At 35.6% G+C, this 20,462-nt stretch overlaps 1 protein-coding gene across 6 annotated transcripts in view; it reads left to right on the top strand.

Moving 5' to 3' along the window:
* CUNH8orf34 (chromosome unknown C8orf34 homolog) overlaps window positions 1-20,462 on the top strand; it is a 161,586-nt gene that overhangs the window by 36,405 nt on the left and 104,719 nt on the right. For 5 of the 6 annotated variants that reach the window (XM_061448320.1, XM_061448318.1, XM_061448317.1 and 2 more), the window contains exons 4-5: window positions 3,983-4,111; window positions 16,512-16,540. In XM_061448320.1, the coding sequence (XP_061304304.1) occupies window positions 3,983-4,111; window positions 16,512-16,540 (158 nt within the window). The remainder of the gene's footprint in view (window positions 1-3,982; window positions 4,112-16,511; window positions 16,541-20,462) is intronic. The other variant, XM_061448321.1, reaches the window with a different exon arrangement.

The raw sequence follows: 20,462 nt of genomic DNA, 5'->3' as shown, positions 1-20,462 counted from the left end.
AGTTCATCATTCTGACCATATCTCATTTACAATTACAATGTTGTGTATTTCTAACTGTCCTTGGTCAGTCTAGGACTTTAGACCATTGTTCTCTTAGCTTTTTAATATCCTGGTACTGTGTAGACCAGTTTGGCTGTGTTATCAGAGAACTCCAATCTTAATGTTATTGTAGGATTTAAATGCATGAGTAATTTTATGCTCAATAACAATGCACCTGTTTTTGGTTTTGAGACGTAAAATGGTCATACAAATATATTAATGAAATGTAGGATTTAATGAGCAACTGTTCTGATTCTGTCTGCAGAACATCTTAAAAATAAATGTATTTTCAGATGAAAACAGTACTAATCTTGTACTGTCATCCAGTAGAAATTAAAGGTCTGTTGATTTGTGGCAGAAGTCATAACACATGTGAATGTATCTGATGTGCATGTGGGGGGTGATGCACCACCAGGACATCAGAAATACTGGAAAGCATGTCTTTACAGTCTTCTAAGATGAGATGGGAAAGTCTCATATACAAATGCTATGATGTAGAGATAATAAATCTTACTAATTGTAGGAAAATAATTTCAAAAGAAAATGTTTTATAAATCAAAAAGCAGATTGAGGGATTTAAAATTACTGATATGATGATTCTGAGGAGTTGAGTGAGCATAATAAAGGAAGGTCAGAAAATTATGAGAGGATTTTACTAAATGTGTAGTGACAGGTGTATTGGAAATTATATATGTTGGACTTCATACATAGGGAAGGTAATCACATATTTCAAAATATCTTAAGGAAGGGTCATACAGTCTTTACCTAGTTCTGCATGTGTCACACAAAACCCTGCACTTGAAAATGACCAGTGCTTGTTGATCTTATAGTTGGGAAGATACAAGTTTATACTGTGAAAGGACAGACACATGCCACTTGATGTAATGAAGTAGACTTTAGTTTTAGTATCCATTCATTAGTTGGAAAAATAGTTAAGTAAGAAGAACTATGTCTTCTCTAGTAGTAATAAAAATTTCAGTTCTAATTCTGCTTAACTTCCCACTCAATTTTGGTTCAACAGAATAAGCCATAATCATTGTTCAGACGAATCCTATTGAAACTTAGAAATGTTCCATGACAGCACATCTGTTTCGATATACTTTCACTGAAGTACAAAATGGTTTGCTGAAACACAGCATGCAGAGCAAATTTTCACCACGTTTTTGACTGGTTTCCATCTATCCTACTAGTGAGATGCAGTCCAAGCTTCCTGTGTTTGTGTGACATTTCTCTGAAACTAAGGATCAGACCATTGTCTCTTGAGCACACTTCCTTGCTTTCCAAGGACAGAGTCTTGATACTTTCATTTTCCTGCAGATTGGTTCATATATTTGACTGTTGCTTACTCTGGAAGCTTTGCAGCTGTTGAGTAGAACTTCATTTCGTTCAGCTTCTGTCCCATGACAAAGTTCAAAATCATATTGTTTCTCATAAATTCTGTCCTTTGGAAGTTTGAAAAAAGTGGTTTGTTTCAAACTGTCATGTTATCAGATTCCAGCTTGTTGACAGTTTCTGAAACTGGAAGGTTTCTGGAAGGTTTCAGAACCTCTAAGGTATTGTGATCTTTCTACATGGCTTTACTGTATTAAATTACTGCCTGTATTTTGTTGGTACTGTAAGAATTCTGTGGTGTGGTGAGTTCAATATAAATATGGAAAGAAAAGTCTGTTGAACTGCTACTAGCCTAGAGTGAGAGATTCTATAGAATATACAGTGTTGGTACACTCAAGGGAGAACATGAGGTGGCTGGAAAAGCAGGCAGTAAAGGCGCATGTGATCTCAATATAGAACAAAGGTGATCAAAACCAGAGATATTTCATTATAGAATTTCTTTTCTACTTTACCAAATATTTATTTTTACAGTTAGTAAAAGTTTACAAAAAAGTAATTGGTAGAACATTTTGTTTTCTTTAAATAAGAAAAAGGATGAGAAAAACTGAAGTGCTAATTAAGTTAACTGTGCTAGGGTCTATGAATTGAGGCAATTTTTGGTCACATCAAAATTTAGATAATTATTACTGAACATAGTAGTTTCTAAACCAGGGAATTATAAATTAAATTATTGGCATTTAAAAGTATCAACCAAAGTTGCAAGCTGTCCATCTGAATAGAGGCTAGTCAGACACTAAAGGCCTGTGTCTATTCCCTAGGAACCTCCATAGCTCTTTATTTTCATTGTTCTCAGAAAGAAATACATGACTTGTCTTTTCTGAACACAAAGCAGAATCGGCCTCTGACACTTCAACTTGGCCCCCTTTTCCCCTCTCCTTATTGAGGCTTTCTGTGTCTCTTCCTACTCTTATCTCTGTAGGTTGTTTTCAATGTTTCCTTTGTCTTCTGTCTTCGAGAATGTCTGTACTTACAGTCTAATGTATTAACTTCCCTAATACTAACTTAGGTTCCTGACTGGGTGTTGCAGATCAAAATATACTCTGAATTGTTGAACTTTCTGTACATGTCTGGTTTGAAGATGGCTTGGTTTAATGTCCATAGTAGATGGAATTGCATTCTTTGTGACAGAAGAACTTAAACATACCACTGTCCCATTTCTTTACGTGGAAAAGGTGGCTGTTGACTTAACTTCAACCTTCCCTGTGGAGTTGATCCAAAGTGAAGCAGATTCTATATTCAAGCAGAGGGCAGTCAGCAGTAAGGCAAGTTTCAATAGGGATAGTTTTTTAACCCATTTTACAATAGCCATCAGAACTTGAGAAGTCTGAGCATAATTTCTGCATACCATCATAAATAGGCATTCTGAAATTCCAAATGATCCTAAGATACCACTTCTTTTTGCATGATCTATAGGAGTTGGCATTTCCTTCTTAGCATTTAATGAAACTGGATTTTGTAAGCATAAATTCATTGGTAGCTGTCAACATTGTAAATAAATATTTCAGAACTGACCAGAACATATTAGACACTGTAGGCTTTGTTTTTGAACTTATTTTTGAGTAGTTAGCAACCATTGATAAATGCAACTGATCCGTTCTGTTGGAAATGTGGACTAGGCATCATCATCTTCTCACTAGAATGTACCATTCTCAGAATGGTAATGCTGTGTTTGGAGACAGCCGAACAATTAATCACATTTGGTGGTGGAGGCAGTGGATCGCTTCGTTCAGAACACTGGCAAAAAGAACTTGTTAAATATGAGTTCCAGAGACAGCATCACTTTTGTTTTCATTTCTACAAGTTGTTCAAAATGTTCACATGGGTTATTGCAGCTATGTTAACTGTGGGTCTCAGAAACTCCTGTTCTTCTCTGCCATTGTAAGTAAAGTAAGCTCAGTAGTTGAGAAACTGTCATTTTAAAACTAAATCAAAGGTTTTGGTAATAGATAATGAATTGAAGTCTGTAGGCTCAGGATTGTGCTTCCCAAAGATTGAATATGTTTAATTATTGGAATAGAGCTGTACAGCATGAACAATGGGGACATGTTTTGTTTCACTGTTTTGATGAAATGTTACCTGCGCTTTATGATTTAAAAAAAAAAAAAAGTATAAATGTTGTTTTAAAAGCTTTATTTTTTTTTCAATAAAATGACTAGCAAAGCCAAAAGTACCAATTGCTTATTTTCATTTTGACATTTTTCCTTATTGGCCTCTAGGACACACAGTTCTATTTTGATGTAAATGAAGTACCTTCATATGCAATACTAGTGTTATATTTTTCTGGCATTATTTTTATTCTAATTGCTAATATTAATTATTCCTCTTTACCAATGAAGTCACAAAAATCATCCCAAGTACACATTTATTTGTAGGTGTTTTCATTTTTACTTCACATTGACCAAGGAAAATATTTCTAGATGTTAAAATAGGATAGTTAAGTGATTATCACTCAAGGTGCTTGAGCTTGTAGACTCGTTGTGCAGCTTTTTTTCTACTGTAGGAGTCTGAACTACCAAATCTAAACTTCATCTATATATCTGTGTATATTTAGTGCCAAGGTCAATAGATCATCCTAAATGGGATTGGAGGACAAAACCGGAGAGCCATGATTTTGATGAACTAAATCATATTCTTCAAGAGAGCAAAAAACTTGGAAAAGCCCTTGAGAATCTGTCTCACAGTAAGTTGATTTTAGTTTCTTAATGTAACCATGCAGCCTGAATTGTAATTTGGAAGTATGTGTCAAGAAGTTGGTCTTTTGTTCAATGAAGACCAAGTTCATTGACATCATTAGTTACATTCTTCTGCTAACTGAAACTACTTCCCCTGCACATCCTTTCTTGTTACATTAGTTTTCTGCTAGTTTAGTGATATGAATTAGATCAACACAAGAGGCTGGCTTAATGAAAAAGCTGGAACATGCTTCTTGGGTGGTAGCAGTTAGATTGGATTAACTTTTGTGAAACCTTAACCTCATTCATAGAGATCAGACCTGTCATTAAAAAACATTTAGGTGTTTTGTATCCTTGACCCCAGTTAATTTCTTCCAATGTTCAAAAGCAATTAAAATATTTTAAAGCATCTCAAATAAATACTCAAAAACATAGTAGCCAATTAATTCCTAACAAAAGCCAAGTATTATCCTCTAAAGGACATGGTCAAACATGAGCAGTGTTTAAAAATAGTATACTAATGTAAGGAGTAGCCCTGAGAATTACTGGATATGATGAGGAATAGCTTGATAGCTTTTCTTTTTTTTTTTTTTTTTTTTTTTTTTTGTCTTGTAGAAGAGAGAAGAGAATTCTGAAGTATATTGGTGAGAGCAAAAACTAATAACAATTATCAAAATATGAAAAGTATTCTCTGTCATGGTGCATGAAAACCGGGTGGTGTGGGAAACACTTGAAAGAGAAATATTTTCTTTCTCCTCTCATTAAATTTTATCCATGTCACTTCTTGATTCACTGGAGAAATTGCAGATGGTGAGGTCAGAAAAAGAGCTGAATAAAGAATGTTCTGTGGAGGATTTTGAGTTTCATCATTTTTCCAAATTGTGTCAGATATACCCAACTAGTTTGTCCAGATTCCCTCTCTCAAAAATGTTTTAGATTGATCACAACAATTATATTCTGAGCAATTTTCATATTTTTATTAATTATTGTAGTATACATTACAGGACTCTTTTCAAATGTATTTCTAGTAAATTGTTCTATGGCTCTTAGGAAGCTAAACCACCTCCAATTAGGGTCTCTGATTTGCCAGTTAGGGTCTCTCCACTATTGCCTGACCGTGTTACTGCGATGGGTGCAAGTGTCATTTTCAAGCCTTTCTCCTTTAGAGTCTTGTTAGCAAGCTTAACACAGATACAGAAACAACTTTTTTCAGTTTCAGAAAGGGTTATTTATTCACTGTCTGGAGATACAAACCAATCACATGTGCAAGTTCATTAATAGAGAACTAAATCCACTCTTCAATCCTACATCTTTGTCCTTCCTCATGATTATTATGTAGGTTCCTCTGAGCTCTGTCTTCTTTATACCTAAAGTATAGTTTGCAGCGTCCTGTACCTCTCTTTGTCACAGAGCTTTCTAACTGGAGTACAAAACACTGCAGCTCTTCTGGGTCCTACGTTGGACCAGAGGTGAATATACCTGGTCAGTCTTGTTGGAGTCAGATTTTCATAGAGTTATTTCAGAAATGAAACATTCTTCACAATTCCTTGTTAGTACTTGATGTTTTCTGATGATTTAGCTGCGTAATACAGAATTTTAATCATGTCCCCCAGAGTGCTTTAAATCACTTTCAGCCTGATACTAAGTTCACTTTCATGAATATGCTCTCTATTTCTTCATCCAGATCATTAACGGAAATATTGTCAGACCTCTTCATGATTCCATTTCAGATCTGACAGCCAGCCCTTGAAAGCTACTCAGTAAGTGCATTTTTTTACCCACCAGATGTTATCTAGCTTGCAGTGATTTCACCTAGACTAGTCTCTAATTTGTTTACTGGAGTATCATCTAGGACAGTAAACAAAGTCTTACTATAGCTGAAGTATTTTACATCTACTTCCTCCTCTTATCCACTAAGCAAGTTGCCCTGTTGAAAAAGCAGTAAGTCTTATTATTTGATATGACTCTTTCATGATAAATTCCTGTCAGATGGTTCTTATCACCTTTCTTATCCATTAAAGGTTGATATTGTGGTTTAAAACCAGTCAGGCAGCTCGTTCGCTCACGGAACCATAAATTGTTTATTTAATAATTTTGTCAAGTATTCTTGCTGCTGTCAGATTTAGGCTTGCTGGTTGGTAGTTCCCACATCTTCCCTTTTTCTTTCTGCAGAAAGATACTCACCCTTTTCTGTCCTCTCCTTTCCTGAATGACGGTTGCTAATGGATTAGAGGTTTCTTCTTAAAGAGCACTGAAGTGCTCTAGAGTGAATTTCACAAGATTCTGTGAACTTAAATATATCTAAGTCATCAGAATATCTTTCAGCTTTCTGTCATCTTGCTTGCAGTTTTTCCTCTTAAAATCACTAGCATTAAGCATCTAGCCACAATTAATTTTGTTTTAAATATTGAAGCAGTGAAAGTATTCAATACTGGGATTTCTTTGTTATTTGCTTTCCTTCTCTTTGATATAGTAGCTCTGCATTTTACTTTCTTCCCCTTTCCTAGTGTATTTATAGTATCTCTTATTGTGTGGGTTTTGTTTGGGTTTTTTTGGTTCTTTTCTTTTCTTTGACGGTAGTCACTCATTTTGGACTTTAGCCTTTTTGATTGTGTCATTTAAACACTTGCATTAGTTTAATTCCAAACTGTATGTCCTTGTTTTCAGTTTTTGTACTCCTGATTTTCAGATCATTTCAGGAAATGAACCTCTTCTGTGCTGAGATTTCTTACATATTAGGATGATGCGAAACTTCAAAATAAAAAATGTGACAAGTTTGGAAAAAAAACAAAAGATCATTTTGAAAATAAATGTGGATTGTTTTCCCAAAGGTAGAATATGGATTGTGCTTAGAGGGTTTCAATGATGAGACATATCTGGAACCTTAAAAGTGTAAGACACATGAAAAACATCTGTGCTGTATCCAAACAAACATCCCATGTGGTAAATTTTATAAAGTCATGGCAAGGTCGTGTAGCTACTTTCTGCTGTGTTAATGCCTATATTGGGCAGGTTAGTCAGTGCTTTTGGTTCTACAAGCACTTCTGTGAAATCTGGGGGTCTTCAAAGCGGCATGGCATTTTTAAAGATAAGATTTGGATCTCATTGTGAGTTTCCAGGATTTAATTGCTGCTATGCAGCTGACACAGCCTATGAATTAAATTCTAGTTTCTATTGCTTCATTCATTGTACAGTCTAGATACCTGCTTTGAGACAAACCTGTGTACTTCACACAAAATTACAACTTCTAGATAAGTTTGGAAGATGAGGCTGAAGCACTTGCATGTCTGGTCTCTCCTGTGTTCAGTCCTCCTAGTGCTCAAAACTGACCTTCCTTATATTTGAAGCCCTCCTCCCAAGCCCCATCAAGACAATATGTAATTCTGTGCTGCAGTAGATCTGAGAAACGAAAGTGACTTCACACTCAATGTTAAAAGTATCTTTGGAGTTTTGAAAGACTGGAGAAGGGTATTGCCATAATTGTGGTCTACATTGGAGATTGGTGATACACTGTTTTCCGGAGGCCTACCCATGTGGGAAGGCTGGGTTTTGCTTGCTTCTCCAATCAGCTGTGCATCATGGAAGTGGATTTTGAGATTTAAGGCAATGATTTAGGGGAGATTTTGATTTATGAAGCAACATACGGGGATATAGTGCATTTCCTTGCGCATGTTTTGTTTTCTTCAGTTGCAAGGCCTCTCATCTTTATTGCTATCATCCCTCTTCCTCAGCTGATCGTAATTAAAAAGAATTCCGTGCTGTTTCAGGTGTCTGCATTTGTATTTCCCCTTTTGGTCTGGGTGTCTTTTAAACAGAGTTAAAGTATCCTGTATAGCAAAGGGTCTTGCTCTTGAATATACTTGTCTTCACCTCCCATCTCCTAAGGATAGAAAAATAGATAAGAGATGGAAAACAGTGAATTCTAAGTGTTTTGAGTAGGATAAATGAGTGCTAAAACAGCAAGAGCATACTGCAAAATAGGTGTGAAGCCTGCCTGCTATGTCAACAGCTTTACATCTTCTATATAAAGTTTAAGGATTAGAGTACATATTAGAAGTGTGTGTATTGGATGTTTCAATTTATACATGGTAACAGCATTTTAAGACACGCAATGTGTTCTACTAAGGGAGAGTACTTTTTCATGGTTGCATCTAGTCTTTCAACAGAGATAACCAACATTTTGTTAGTCATGTTTGAATCCTTGTTAAGGCCAGGTATCTACTACAGATCAGAGGGGGAGAAACAAATTTATCATGTTTTGAATACAATTGACCTTGTAAGGTCAGAAGTGCTAATAACATTAACCAAAGCCATTAGCTAACCAATCCACAACAGTTGCTTCAAGGGAACCCCAGAAATAATAGTATCTGTCTATCACTAGTAAGAAAAAAGTAGTCATTTGTTTCTTCATATGGAAGGGGAGTAATCAATCACTAATCAGTAAAGAAGAAAACCGTTTGCCGTCTAGAAGGAAATATTGCTGAGGACCATGAAGAATCATAGAATCACAGAATAGTTGAAGTTGGCAGGGACTTGTAGAGGTCATCTCATCCAGACCAACTGCTTAAGCAGGGACACCTAGAGCTGGTTGTCCAGGCCTATATCCACAGCTCTTGATCAAGAAGAACAAAAAGATCTCCGAGTCCTTCTGGAGTATCTCAAAGTTATTTCTCATAACGTTAGAAACAGTTATGTTTATGCATAGCTTAAGAAAGACAACCATGATCTTACCCGTTTAAGAGAAAGTTAAAATAGTGAAACATAAATCTTTTATGGGGAAGAAGATAAACAACAAAAGTAAAAATCTCGTGTAACGATAAGGGTAGAAGTAGTTCTTAAAAAGATCAGAATCTGTTAATAAACCACTAAAATCATGTTTTGTGGATGAACCTGTGAATATGTGATATGTGAGAAGTTTAATATCTATATCATGAACTATTTCTATACATTTGGCAGTCTGAAACACATTAGAATGGGGCTTTATTTAGAACCTCCTACACTATAGGAAACTATTAATGATTTACCTTGTAGTTATGGAAAATGCACTTGAATGGAATGCCATAACATTCATCAGACACCTCTGAATTTTCCCTTTGAAATCTTACATTTCTGACAATGATGATGTGACTGCAAATGCTTACCTGCATGATATGTTACTAGACTTTTATTTATTGCCTCAAGAGTGGCATTGTTTTAAGACATAATACTTTAGAAGTTTTTGTTTTTTTTTTTTCCTAGTCATATGCAGTTGATGTGAAATAGACTTTAGTCTGTAAAAAGGACTTCTTTAGTCTGTAAAAATTGCTTATCCATGATCAGTTGAGCATCTAGCCCTAAATGTGTTCTACTAATTGAACTGTGAAGCTAGTCATCAGTATTCTGTAGCAGATTTTTCATTTCTTCTGTTCAGGCTGAACTTTAAAAGCATGTTATTCTTGTGTGAGATCAATGTTTGTAATTTATTTTGAGATCGACATTTTTAGATAAGCTCAATCAAACCTTTAAGGAAGAGGATTTTGTCTCAGTACTGCAGCTGTTATCCAATACTGCCGTTGCTCATAAAATCCATTTGCTTTTAGTGTGATGTGTGAGTAATAATACGAAATAATGATATTTTCAAAGATAGAAACAGGAAGAACATAAACATAATTTTTGCTATTCAATTATAAAGTATGGCTTATATGGCTGGGAGATAGCTGTTACTTCAGTTATAAGTATCTTTTTCCTACAGATGTTAAATTTTTAATTACCTTTGTGGCAGTGTTTGCCATTCTGATCTAGCCTACTTGAAGTTGCAGGGCTACAGTCTCTTTTAGAGTTACAGTAACCTTTTACTGGGACAGTATTTGCCTTGCCAAAAGTTTAGGTGGGGTTTGTTTGATGGTCACCTCAGATATGGCACTTCCTAGTTCTTAGAAGTGAATTGCATTTGGGGGTTTGTAGTAGGGAGAGCTATGATTGTCCTTGGCTACTGGGCAACCACCTCAACCAACCTGCTGCAGTGTACATCTTTTCCTAAAATAAAATGTTTTTAAAGATTATTCTCTTCTGAAATGACCTTGGCCTAAGAAAATTTGTGGGATGTTTGTTGCATACTTTGCATTTTATTTCTCTCTGGTTGACTAATTCATTACTCACTAAAGCTAATCCTGAAACCTGTGTTCTCCATTGGAGCCACTCAGAAATTTGAATATAGAAATTCTGCAAGTTTAAAACACTGATTATTTTGCTGGGGTTTAAATTTTTTTTTTTTTTTTTTTTTTATAAAGACACCATGGGGAGGAGAGGTTAAATATGTGTTTCCTGGATAGTGACTATACTGATGTATAGTGTGATATGTGGTGCCTTGTAGGTGACACTGTTTCCCTTATTCTTATCTGGCTAGATGTTAGAAGGAACATTGTCCTAATTCAAAATGGATACCACTACAGAAACTTGATACATAGCTGTTTAATAATAGAAGGACACATGCTGCTCATTGGAAAGAACTCTGAGGTTTCAATTCAATATGCCTTCACAGAAAATATCTGAATGACTACTGGAGGAAAAATGTGTAATTTCGAAAGTTGTAAATGACCCAATGTAAGTAAAGAAAATAATACAAAAATGTGTATTGTGACAGTCAATGAGATATCTATTCTAAAGTTTCTATACAGAAGTGACTGAGCTGGTTTGATTCTTGTGTACGTATTTTCTGGGGGAAATGCTTTGTTTGGTGCAGCCAGAGTAACCATTTCATGTCCTTTATATTCCAAGACTGTGTAAGATAAGTAATTTCAATTTACCTTGTGTTTACATAGTGCAAACAGGAACAGGGGCTAGAAATTATTATGCTGCCAGCTACAGTATGGCATGAGGTTTTACCATGGGAAATGCAAGTGCGTCAGAGATGACCTGTCCCACCAGTGAGGGAACAAAGGCTTCCCCTGATTTACAGTGGATAGGAGAGTGCAGTGGGACAGTTAACTGCTAACAAGTTGATATATAATACAGTATTCTTGTATTCATGCTCAAAGCTGCAGTATTAATAATGATAGAGTAATAATGCTGTTTCTGTTCTGGAGTTTGTTACAGAGCCTCGTGTTCTGTAACAACCACTAAGAGGTTGACAGTCCAGCCATCCACAAGTTCTCCAGCCAAGACCAATCATGCAAATAAATTTTGTCAAGTTAGTCAGAGTTGCATTGAGGTTGTCTTCGTATGTCCAAACTGTGTGACAAAACCTGCCTGTGAAATGCAGAAGGTTTTGTTTGGCAAGTAGGAAAACTGGCTGTTGGGAACTCTGTGGCCATCTTCTGGATATTTAGGAAAATGCATAAGGTATTTGTTGCAATTGAGCTGAATAATAGTAGTCTGGCATATGTTAAAGTCATAGCGTTTTATTTTCTCATGACTGGGTACATATCGCAGTTGTCAGATGTATGTTGTGCATTTATAAAAATGTAATTCTTAAAAAAAAAATCAACTAATTTTTGTTGTGTGTTCCCTCTTCCTGTAATTATTTAAGGACCACAAATAAAAGCATAACTTTCAGTCTTACCAGAACACCTGTTCTAAAATTTCAGGCATGTATAACATAGGAAGATATCACAAATTTTTAAGCTACTGTAAAGCTGATCACGAATAGTACGTCATCTTTGTTTCTCCATTCTTAACATTGTGCTGCAGCAGATTGCCATAGGGATAGAAGATTGGGAACAGAAATCCAAGATAACCATGTAAGGAATGTTTTTAATAATCCATGCTAATTAAAAAAAAAAAAAGCATGATAAACAACTAGTTTAATATTTTAGGTAGAAATAAACATAAGCTACAGGGCTAATACGGTGAGATCTCCTTTTGGGCAATTTTCCTAATGGAGGCATGGAAATAGTAATTAAAATATAATAAGTATTAATAAGTTGCATTGTCATTAAATTCTCTGGTAGTCAGGTTTCACTTAAACTTAGTGGGCCAGACCTTTCTTGCAGAGGGTAGCTTGTTCTTCCAGTTCTTTTCAAAAGCCAAGCTATTGGCAGGATAAAAGTGTTCCAGTTGAGAAAGGCTGTGCTAGCATTAACAGCCCCACTCCAGATTTGTTGCTGATCAGAGACGGCAGTAGTTGTGGCTGTGGAGCACTTCTGAAGGACTGTGAAAGCATGTTCAGGCCAATTACTTCATTGTTCCAGCACAGAGGGTCATTACACTTAAAACTAGAAACAACAGCCCAGAGTCTGTCTGTGTAATTCATCAGACAGCTGAGTGGGCTGGTTGTTTGTGACACCTGATCAAAATTCAGCACCCGTAATTACTTGTAAAAGGAAGGACTTTTAAAGCCATAAAATTGGCAGTTAGGCATCTAATTTCCACTGTAAACCTTGTCTGTGAACTTTAGCTGATTGAGGGTGTCAGGCAAACCTCTCACCCCATTAGTTGGAGCACTGCACTTTCTCATTGCAAAAAATAAGAATGTAGGACTGTTGTACAGTTGTCAATCATAGTATAATATAAAATTATAGCAAATGTTGTCTGTGAGAAACAGCTGCTATGAGAGAAAGGGTAAAGCATACTCCTTTATTTCTGAAGGATTTGCCTTTGAGGTCAGACCTTCCCCTGCAAAGGCAGAAGACCTTCTTCAAGAGTCCCCTTCTTATCCACTGCTTAGTGACTTGAGGCAGAGCAATGATGGAACAGCCAGAAAACTTCTATTCTGTATGTTCACCATCATGCAGAGTCAGGCTTTGAATGCTTTAAGCTGAGGGAAGTCAGAAGCAGTTGTTCCTAAAAACATAAATTCTGACAAAGCCATTGGTTTCAAGGTTGAACAAACTAGATTTGTCAATTTTGCTGATGTTACTGATTTTTGGTGATTTGAATTAAGTTGTGAGGAAAAAAGGCTACAGTTTGAGGAAGTGGCTAACTTGTTAGGTAAAAAGATTTTAGTGTGTGGACATTCTAGCTACACCTATGGATGTTTTGCCTAAACCTGAAATGTAGCTATTTCCATTTAGAATAGTTTCATGAAATAAGCTGTCCCCTTTGTCTCTAGTGTTCTGTGATTTTACGATGACATTTTCCTATTTAGAATATGTAAGAACTAAAACTTATATTTCCTCTTTGACGCTGTATGAAAGTCACAGAAAAAAGAAAAGGTGAAAATAGCTATACAAGCTACAGAGAGCACAACCAATTATTTGCTGTCAAATACACAAGATAAGTGAAAAGAGGGTTTTCTTTTTGAATAATACTAATCTCTGGATAGTAGCAATTACATTACCCAGAGATGGCAACCGCTGTTATCATTACTTTGTAGAAATTCACGTGTTTACATTGTCAAGGTAGTATTTGAAAATAAAGTAACTGACAGTAACCTATTTGACTACTGAAAAGTCAGGTGTGTGCTAAATTTAAGAGAGTAACAGAAACTGTAAATACGCCTGTGTGATAATTATTATTATCTCTAGTTGCATTCTCAGGATTCTGGATTAAGGTGTCTTGGATTTTCTGTTTTTTAATATTATGGTAAATATGCAATGGGTTTACTTTGTGAAAATTGAAGTCCATATAATTCCACCTGAGATCTATACTCAGAAAATCATTACAGTGACATAAATTTTTATCTACTGCACACAGGGTGCAGGTCCCCCCTCCTCTCAAGTTCAGCCATGATATTTTGTCAGTTTGGCAACTGCAAAGGAAAACTGGTAAGACTGGGCACACACTAAGTATGTGGTGAAGTAGTGTCCTGGAAGAAAATTAGAAGCTTTTTTACAACCACCTTTTTATGAATTAATTTATCCCAATCTCTGCTAATGGACTTGTATTATCAGTAACTAGTCGAGTTTTATTAATATTAATGGGGCTTAAGCCATAACATAAAAAAATCTGTATGACTGACAAGATGGTAGACCCTGCCACTGGAAGAATCAACATGCCAAGATTATGGTAATCAGCAGAATCCTTTTTCTTTTCTTCTGATACCACATCAGAAGGAGATATAAAAAGATTTTGCAGGTTTAATTCTTGCAAAGGGGTTACAAAGATAAAAGTTTAGTAAACTTTTAAAATTTAATTTTGGCAAGATGTCCTCAGAAACAGCTATTTTTCTACATGGTTATCTAAGAAATACAGTTAGTTTTGGTGTCTTGCTCTTGTTTGCGATTTAGTAAAGAAGAAATTTGAGACATTGGGGACAATTCAATTATGCAGCTTAGTCTTCTCTAAATTCAGAATAAATTCTGAGGAACTGATGGGACTTATACAAAAAAACATTTTGCTGAAAGCAGTCCTTTTGATTAGGGGTGTTTTTCAATTTTATGTGCTTACATGTAACTTAATCAGAGAAGTTAGTAGAGCTTTTTTTTGTGAGCCATATATTTTTATATACAGTGTTTCCTGTATGTGCTGTTTGGTACTTTCATTATTGATCTTTGATTAGCAACATAGTCAGTTGAATAGTAAAATCATTTGATGTTTTTTGCAATAGAGTCTTGGAAATGGCAGGGTTAGCTTTTGTAGTTTCTTTTGTCATACTTGACAAATATGGCAACTTGACAATAAATAGTTTTAATGTTTAGTTTAATGACAAATAATAGTTTTAATGAGTATGTCAGCACAGGGAAAAATGGCTCTTGCATCTGCTCCCAGGTTTCAAAGATCCATTCAAAGAGCATCTGTGAAAGAAGAAGAAAAGTTGAACAACTTCCAATCTGAGGAAATAAAAGCCTGTACAAAACAAAATGAACAGTCTTAACATTATGGTAAATAGCTGAAAAAAAAAAGTCAGTTTGTCTTTTTAGAGAGAGTATTTGTGGTTGTAATATGTGGTTATGCAAAATACATCCAATGTGAGAGCTGGTTGATGGAAATCAGGTTTTCAAAGTTGAGATAAATAGAATCTTGAATTACGGTTTTACTACCTCAAAGAGTGTGCAAAGAGTTATCTTCCCTCTAGTAAATGCCTATTGGGTATTGAAGAAACTCATAATACATTAAAGTCCTGTTGAATGATTCAGGTTGGTGCAACCTCCTGATTATACTGTATACACATTAGTGTAGTATCTATCTGGGCTAAATAAAAGCCTGAAGTTATTAAAACAGGTTAATTGTTGTGAGGGGTAGAAGGGTTAAGCAAAATGCATATTTTTCAATGTAATCTACTTTAGAACTGTTGAGTGACTGAAATACTCTCTTTAATCCTGACATATTTCTTACATGTTGATGAGGTCTTAAAATTGTAATTTCAATTCTTTTAGCACTTTAGGATTTTAAAACAAAAATCTGTATAAAGAAGTCATCTAAACTGAGAATTAGCTGTATAGAGTTAATGATTCAAAGTATAGTAAAAAAACCAAAGAATTCTTGTAGTTACAATGTACCAAATAATAAGAAATAAAAATGTCATGGAAATAAGCTTATGCTGTGGCAATCTTTATAGTGTGATTTTAGAAAGAATAACTCTTCACTCAGCTGATGCTAATTATTTCGCAATACCACCTCTAGCATTCCTTGGATGAAGTTGTCTTAATAATGTGATATGAATTAGACAGTTACTTTCAAGTGTGTATTCTTACTATGCATGGACACTTCTCCACTTTATTTTCACCAGAGTGGTTTTTTAATTGAAGCTCTAAACTGGAAATGTTTCTTATGAAACCTCATAGGAACCTGAGAAACACTTTACTTTCTATATATAAGAATTTTCAATGTGATAGCATGAAATGTATGATTACTTGCTCTCTCCATGTGATATGACTGAGGTGTATAGATACATTAACAATTCCAACACCAGCTATGCATATATGTAAGAGTTAGATGACATGATGGAAGCAAGCGTAGGAAAGCCTCAGGCAGGTATCAGAAGAAAGGACAAGAGCAAACAAGCAAGTTCTTTTTAAAGGGATTTAGAAAAACTGGTTTGCATTTTATAGTGAAATTTATAGTGAGATTTTCCACTCTTTAAATTCCATATGTTTTCATAGAATCTTTTCTATACTGAACCATGGAGAAAGAAAGAAGTCATGTCCATGTTGCCCTGTAATTGCAGCATGATGTTATGCATGCTGGTCAGGGTGAGATTTGCATAACAATGTGTCCATATGTAAATTTTATGTTGCTGCTTTAAGTTTAGAAAGCAGGTAGAAGTATACTTAAGCTCATTGTCACTTACTGGCAAATCTGCCATTTTCGTTTCCTTGTTTTTTTGAAAGCTCCTTTTGGTAATATTGTAGCTGAGGAAAGTTAAGAGTATATTGTTTCCAGGCAATTTCACTAATGGAAGAGAATATTGTACCATTGTATGGTACAGCAGTGTGCAGGGAACAATAGGTAAACTTTCCAGATTAAACCTTAGTTTTACTTACTGCAGTTAAAGACATTTATAGAAAGAATGTTTCTAAATTATGTGTTTTTAATCTGTTTTGTTTTCAGGCATTGCTATTTCTGATGAACTTGATAAGGTAAGATTTACTTTATGCCTAATGAACAGTAAAAAAAGACAGATGATTTTCATAATTTTAGGCAATGAGAGCTGCATCTCCCCGTCCTGGTGGACACATATCAGTTCTTTTGAGTTCAGAGGAAGTTTGGGTATGGAAAGCTGTATGGGTAAGTACAGTATATGCTGATAAATTAGGAGCTGGATCCAGAGCGGGCTGTTATCTATGGAAAAGAAACCTCACTGAGTTTAAGAAGCTCTCAGTGAGGCCATGGAAAATGTTTTTTAACCTTAATACCATCTTTGCTTAATATAGTCTGCTGGGTTACTTTGTGTAATTTTGAAAAATTTAAGTTTAAAATTTAAATTCATTTTAAATAAATTTTAAATAAAATTTAAAAAATTAAATTTTTGAAAGCTTGAAATACCTTTTATTCCTGAAGTCATGAATTCTGCATTCTCAGTTATGATTTGTTAGAATATTTAGGAATAATTTTTGCTCCCCAAATTCAATCAAGAATGCACAGGGCATAAAGATCAGTTCTTACTTCCTTGCTCAATGCAACAAACAAGGATCTCTTCTGTTTTGGTCTTTTAGATACATTACATATTTAACAGGAATTTTAGTTTTAGCTGGTGTGAACTCTGCGTTGGGAGAGTAATTAAGCTAAATTTTCAAAGTTCCAAATGAAATGGAACACCTTTTTTTATCTTCCCTCTTTTCACCAGTGAACAGCAGCATGCCTGTAGTGCCAGGAATCTTGGGGTTTATTTGTGGTATTATAAACCAGTACTCTTAGGGAAGTAAGTTCAAAGGTATATAAAACAAAGGAATAATTCCTAATAGAAGAGATAGATACTTTCTAAATATCTTTCCTTTCTCCTGGTAAAATGAGGGCATGAACCATTCTGTTGCAAGTGTACCTCCACTGGGTTCTCCAGGAAAGGCCAGTTAGACAAGTTTGATCACTGTTACCATGCAGTCATGTTTAGGCTGCCATTTAGAAACCATGGCCTTATTATTTTGCCCTTGTCATGATTTAACCTCAGCCGGTAACTAAGCACCACGCAACTGCTTGCCCACATCTCCCCGATGGGGAGGAGAATCAAAGGAATGTAAAACACATGGTTTGCGATAATAACAGTTTAATAACTAAAATACAGTAAAATATAGTGGTAATAGAATACCAGCAGTAACAATAATGATAATAACAGAAAACAACAACAAAAAGAAATGATAGCTCAGAAGATGCAAGTGATGCACAATACAATTGCTCACCACTTGCTGATCAATACCTAGCCTGATCCAAGCAGCAATCAGTTCCTTCTGGGTAATTCACCTCAGTTTATATACTGGGCAGGTGTGCTGTGGTATGGAAAACCCCTTTGGCTAGTTGGGATCACATGTTGTGTCTTTGCTTCCTGCCGGCTTCTCATGCCCCTCTTCACTGGCAAAGCATGAGGGCTTGAAAAATCCTTGATCAGAGTAAGTGCTACTCTAGCAACAACTAAAACAGGTGTGTATCCTAGTATCAGCTGTAAGTTATTTTTCTCCTTCCAGGTAGCTGGTGCAGTGCTGTGTTTTGGCTTTAGTCTGAGAACAGTGCTGATAACACCAATGTTTTGTTTATTTGGCTTGATCTGGAAGCAGCCAAAGACTACCTGATAATGGTTCAACGTTAGACAGAATTTGGTTCTATTTCACATGAGTGGGTACCCAGGTGATGTTTATTTTTCAGGTATAAATGTGGTCAAGTTTATTGTAATTCTTGTACCAGAAATACATGCTAATACTACAGATTCTATGCTGTGGCAGCACTGGATCATTTCCCAGCCACATTCATCTGTGGTTTGGATTAACCATTTAACCCTGCAGGTGCACGTAACGGGTCTGGAACATCATGCCCAAACTTGGCATTAGATTCTGTTAGAACACTGGCAGTATGTAAATGTCATGAGAGGCACAAAAACTAAACAATAATAAATTCTTCTATACCTTTTCCTTGCTTTGTTTTCCTGATCAGGAACATTCTTGGGGTTAGGACAGAGGCCATAATCCTGCTGTTCCCTGTGGTTTAGATTATGAACCCAGGGAAAACAGAGAATATGTTCTTTATTTTTGTTTCTTATTATATGTGTCTTTTAAAAACTTATTTCTTTTGGCTGCAGTGACCTCTAGCTGCCTTTGTCAGGGGCGTACTTGATCAGTATTGTTGTTTGATGTAACTCCCCCCAAGTAATCCAGTTAATTAGTTACTTGCTTAGTTACCCAAGGATTTGGGTTTGGAATACCAGTTTTCTCTGAATTACAATCGATTTTGTGGAAGGGTTCACTTAAACAGATTCTTGTCAAATATCAGCTATTACTAACTTTGTGCCAGTACTTAGAGCTTCAGTCCAAGACAGAAGTAAGTACAGGCAAACAAGGTCAGTCTTTCTGTCAAAATGTAAGCTTTTAGTTTGCTAAAATCTAACAAAATTTCTGAGTTCACTAGTATCTTTGCAAAAGAAATTCCTAACATTACTGCAATTAAAACAGTTTTATTATATAGACCCCCCTCCTTTTTAATCTCATTTACTTGAGACTGGCAGAGTTTCGTGTTCTGTTTCTCTTGTTAATTCAGCCCACATCTCTAGGCCATGGAAGCTATGTAAAATCAGCAACTGACTGGATTGTGTGTAAGGAAAGAAAATGAGAAGGGGTGATTTGTGACTCTCAGATTTTAAGGCTAAAGTGCAGACTTAATGAAATACAAATTTCTGAATTAACTCACTCTCTTTTCCACTGAATAGAAACTACGCATGGAAGTGTGTAGTTTCCTAAAGCTCCTCAATGACATGAAGAATTTCATGTAAACAAAAAAGTTGAGCTAGAATGTTAGCTTTTCTGCCAAATGCATGGAATTCTAGGCTGATTAAAATAATTATAGAGAATTCATTGTGAATTTCATGGTTCTTTCGTAAGTCTGTCTGGGCACTTCCCTGGGGAGTGGAAGTTCAAATACACGCAGAAGTATAGAATAGCCATACAATGGAAACTCTGGTGTCTTAGGTGAATGCTCTGACCATGGGGCTATTGATGATGTGCCTCCTCTGAAGTACTGCTACTGGAAGACCCTACTTGTCTATAGGTCACAAAATAAACTGTAATATGTGTTGCACTGTAGAACTGTAGAATGTATGCATGGTAAGTAAGATACATTGAGGCAAAATGTAGCCGAGATGCTACAGTGCAAAAAAGTATGTTTAAAATGGGTTAATATGGTTGTACCCATTTCAACAATGTTTCTGAACCAGACCCTGCAAAGAAAGGAGTCATGCCTTGTGTCTCTTGCCATGGCTGGAGATGTCATTTTAAAGCAATTTAAGAGGAGGTAGGGGAAAATTTATTCATCTTCTGGCTTTTGATTTGCTGAAGAACACTTAGTGAATGTTTTCCAGGCTTTTTTGTTTGTTTTATTTTTGTTTTTATCTGCAAACACAGAGACCTAGAAATATTTTCTTTTTTAAGCAGATGAGAATTTCACGTTGCGAGATTTGTCCAGAATTCCCAACAATGTCTTTCAGTCACTTTAATTATTAATAATGGGAGAAACCTAAGTGTTAAGAGATCCAGGCTCAAGTGAAGATGATATAATTAGTCATAGCAGATTTTGACCCTCAATATTAATATTAAAACATTTTTTCTGTGCTGTTTCTAGGGTATACTTTCTTCTTGTGGTTAGTATTACTTAATGAACACAGATTATAATAAATAAAACAGGAGAAAGAACTACTCTAACTCATAAAAATAAACAAATTTATTCTCATCCCAAAGTATTTCTTGCAGTGGAGGTTCCCTCAAAATCCAAATCTCAGCCCAGTGTGAAGATGAAGTTCAGCTGTCCTCTTTTCCTTCCTCTTCTGGTCTCCACGTTAGAGAAGCTTGAGTGTGTCAAGTTGGT

The sequence above is a fragment of the Pezoporus flaviventris genome, unplaced genomic scaffold (assembly GCF_033815535.1).
Source record: "Pezoporus flaviventris isolate CSIRO_AGI_PZ_B2104156 unplaced genomic scaffold, CSIRO_AGI_Pfla_v1 ptg000007l, whole genome shotgun sequence".
Classification (NCBI taxonomy): domain Eukaryota; kingdom Metazoa; phylum Chordata; class Aves; order Psittaciformes; family Psittacidae; genus Pezoporus; species Pezoporus flaviventris.
The sequence above is the reverse complement of the archived record's forward strand: the minus strand, read 5'-3'. Positions and strand labels throughout refer to the sequence as shown.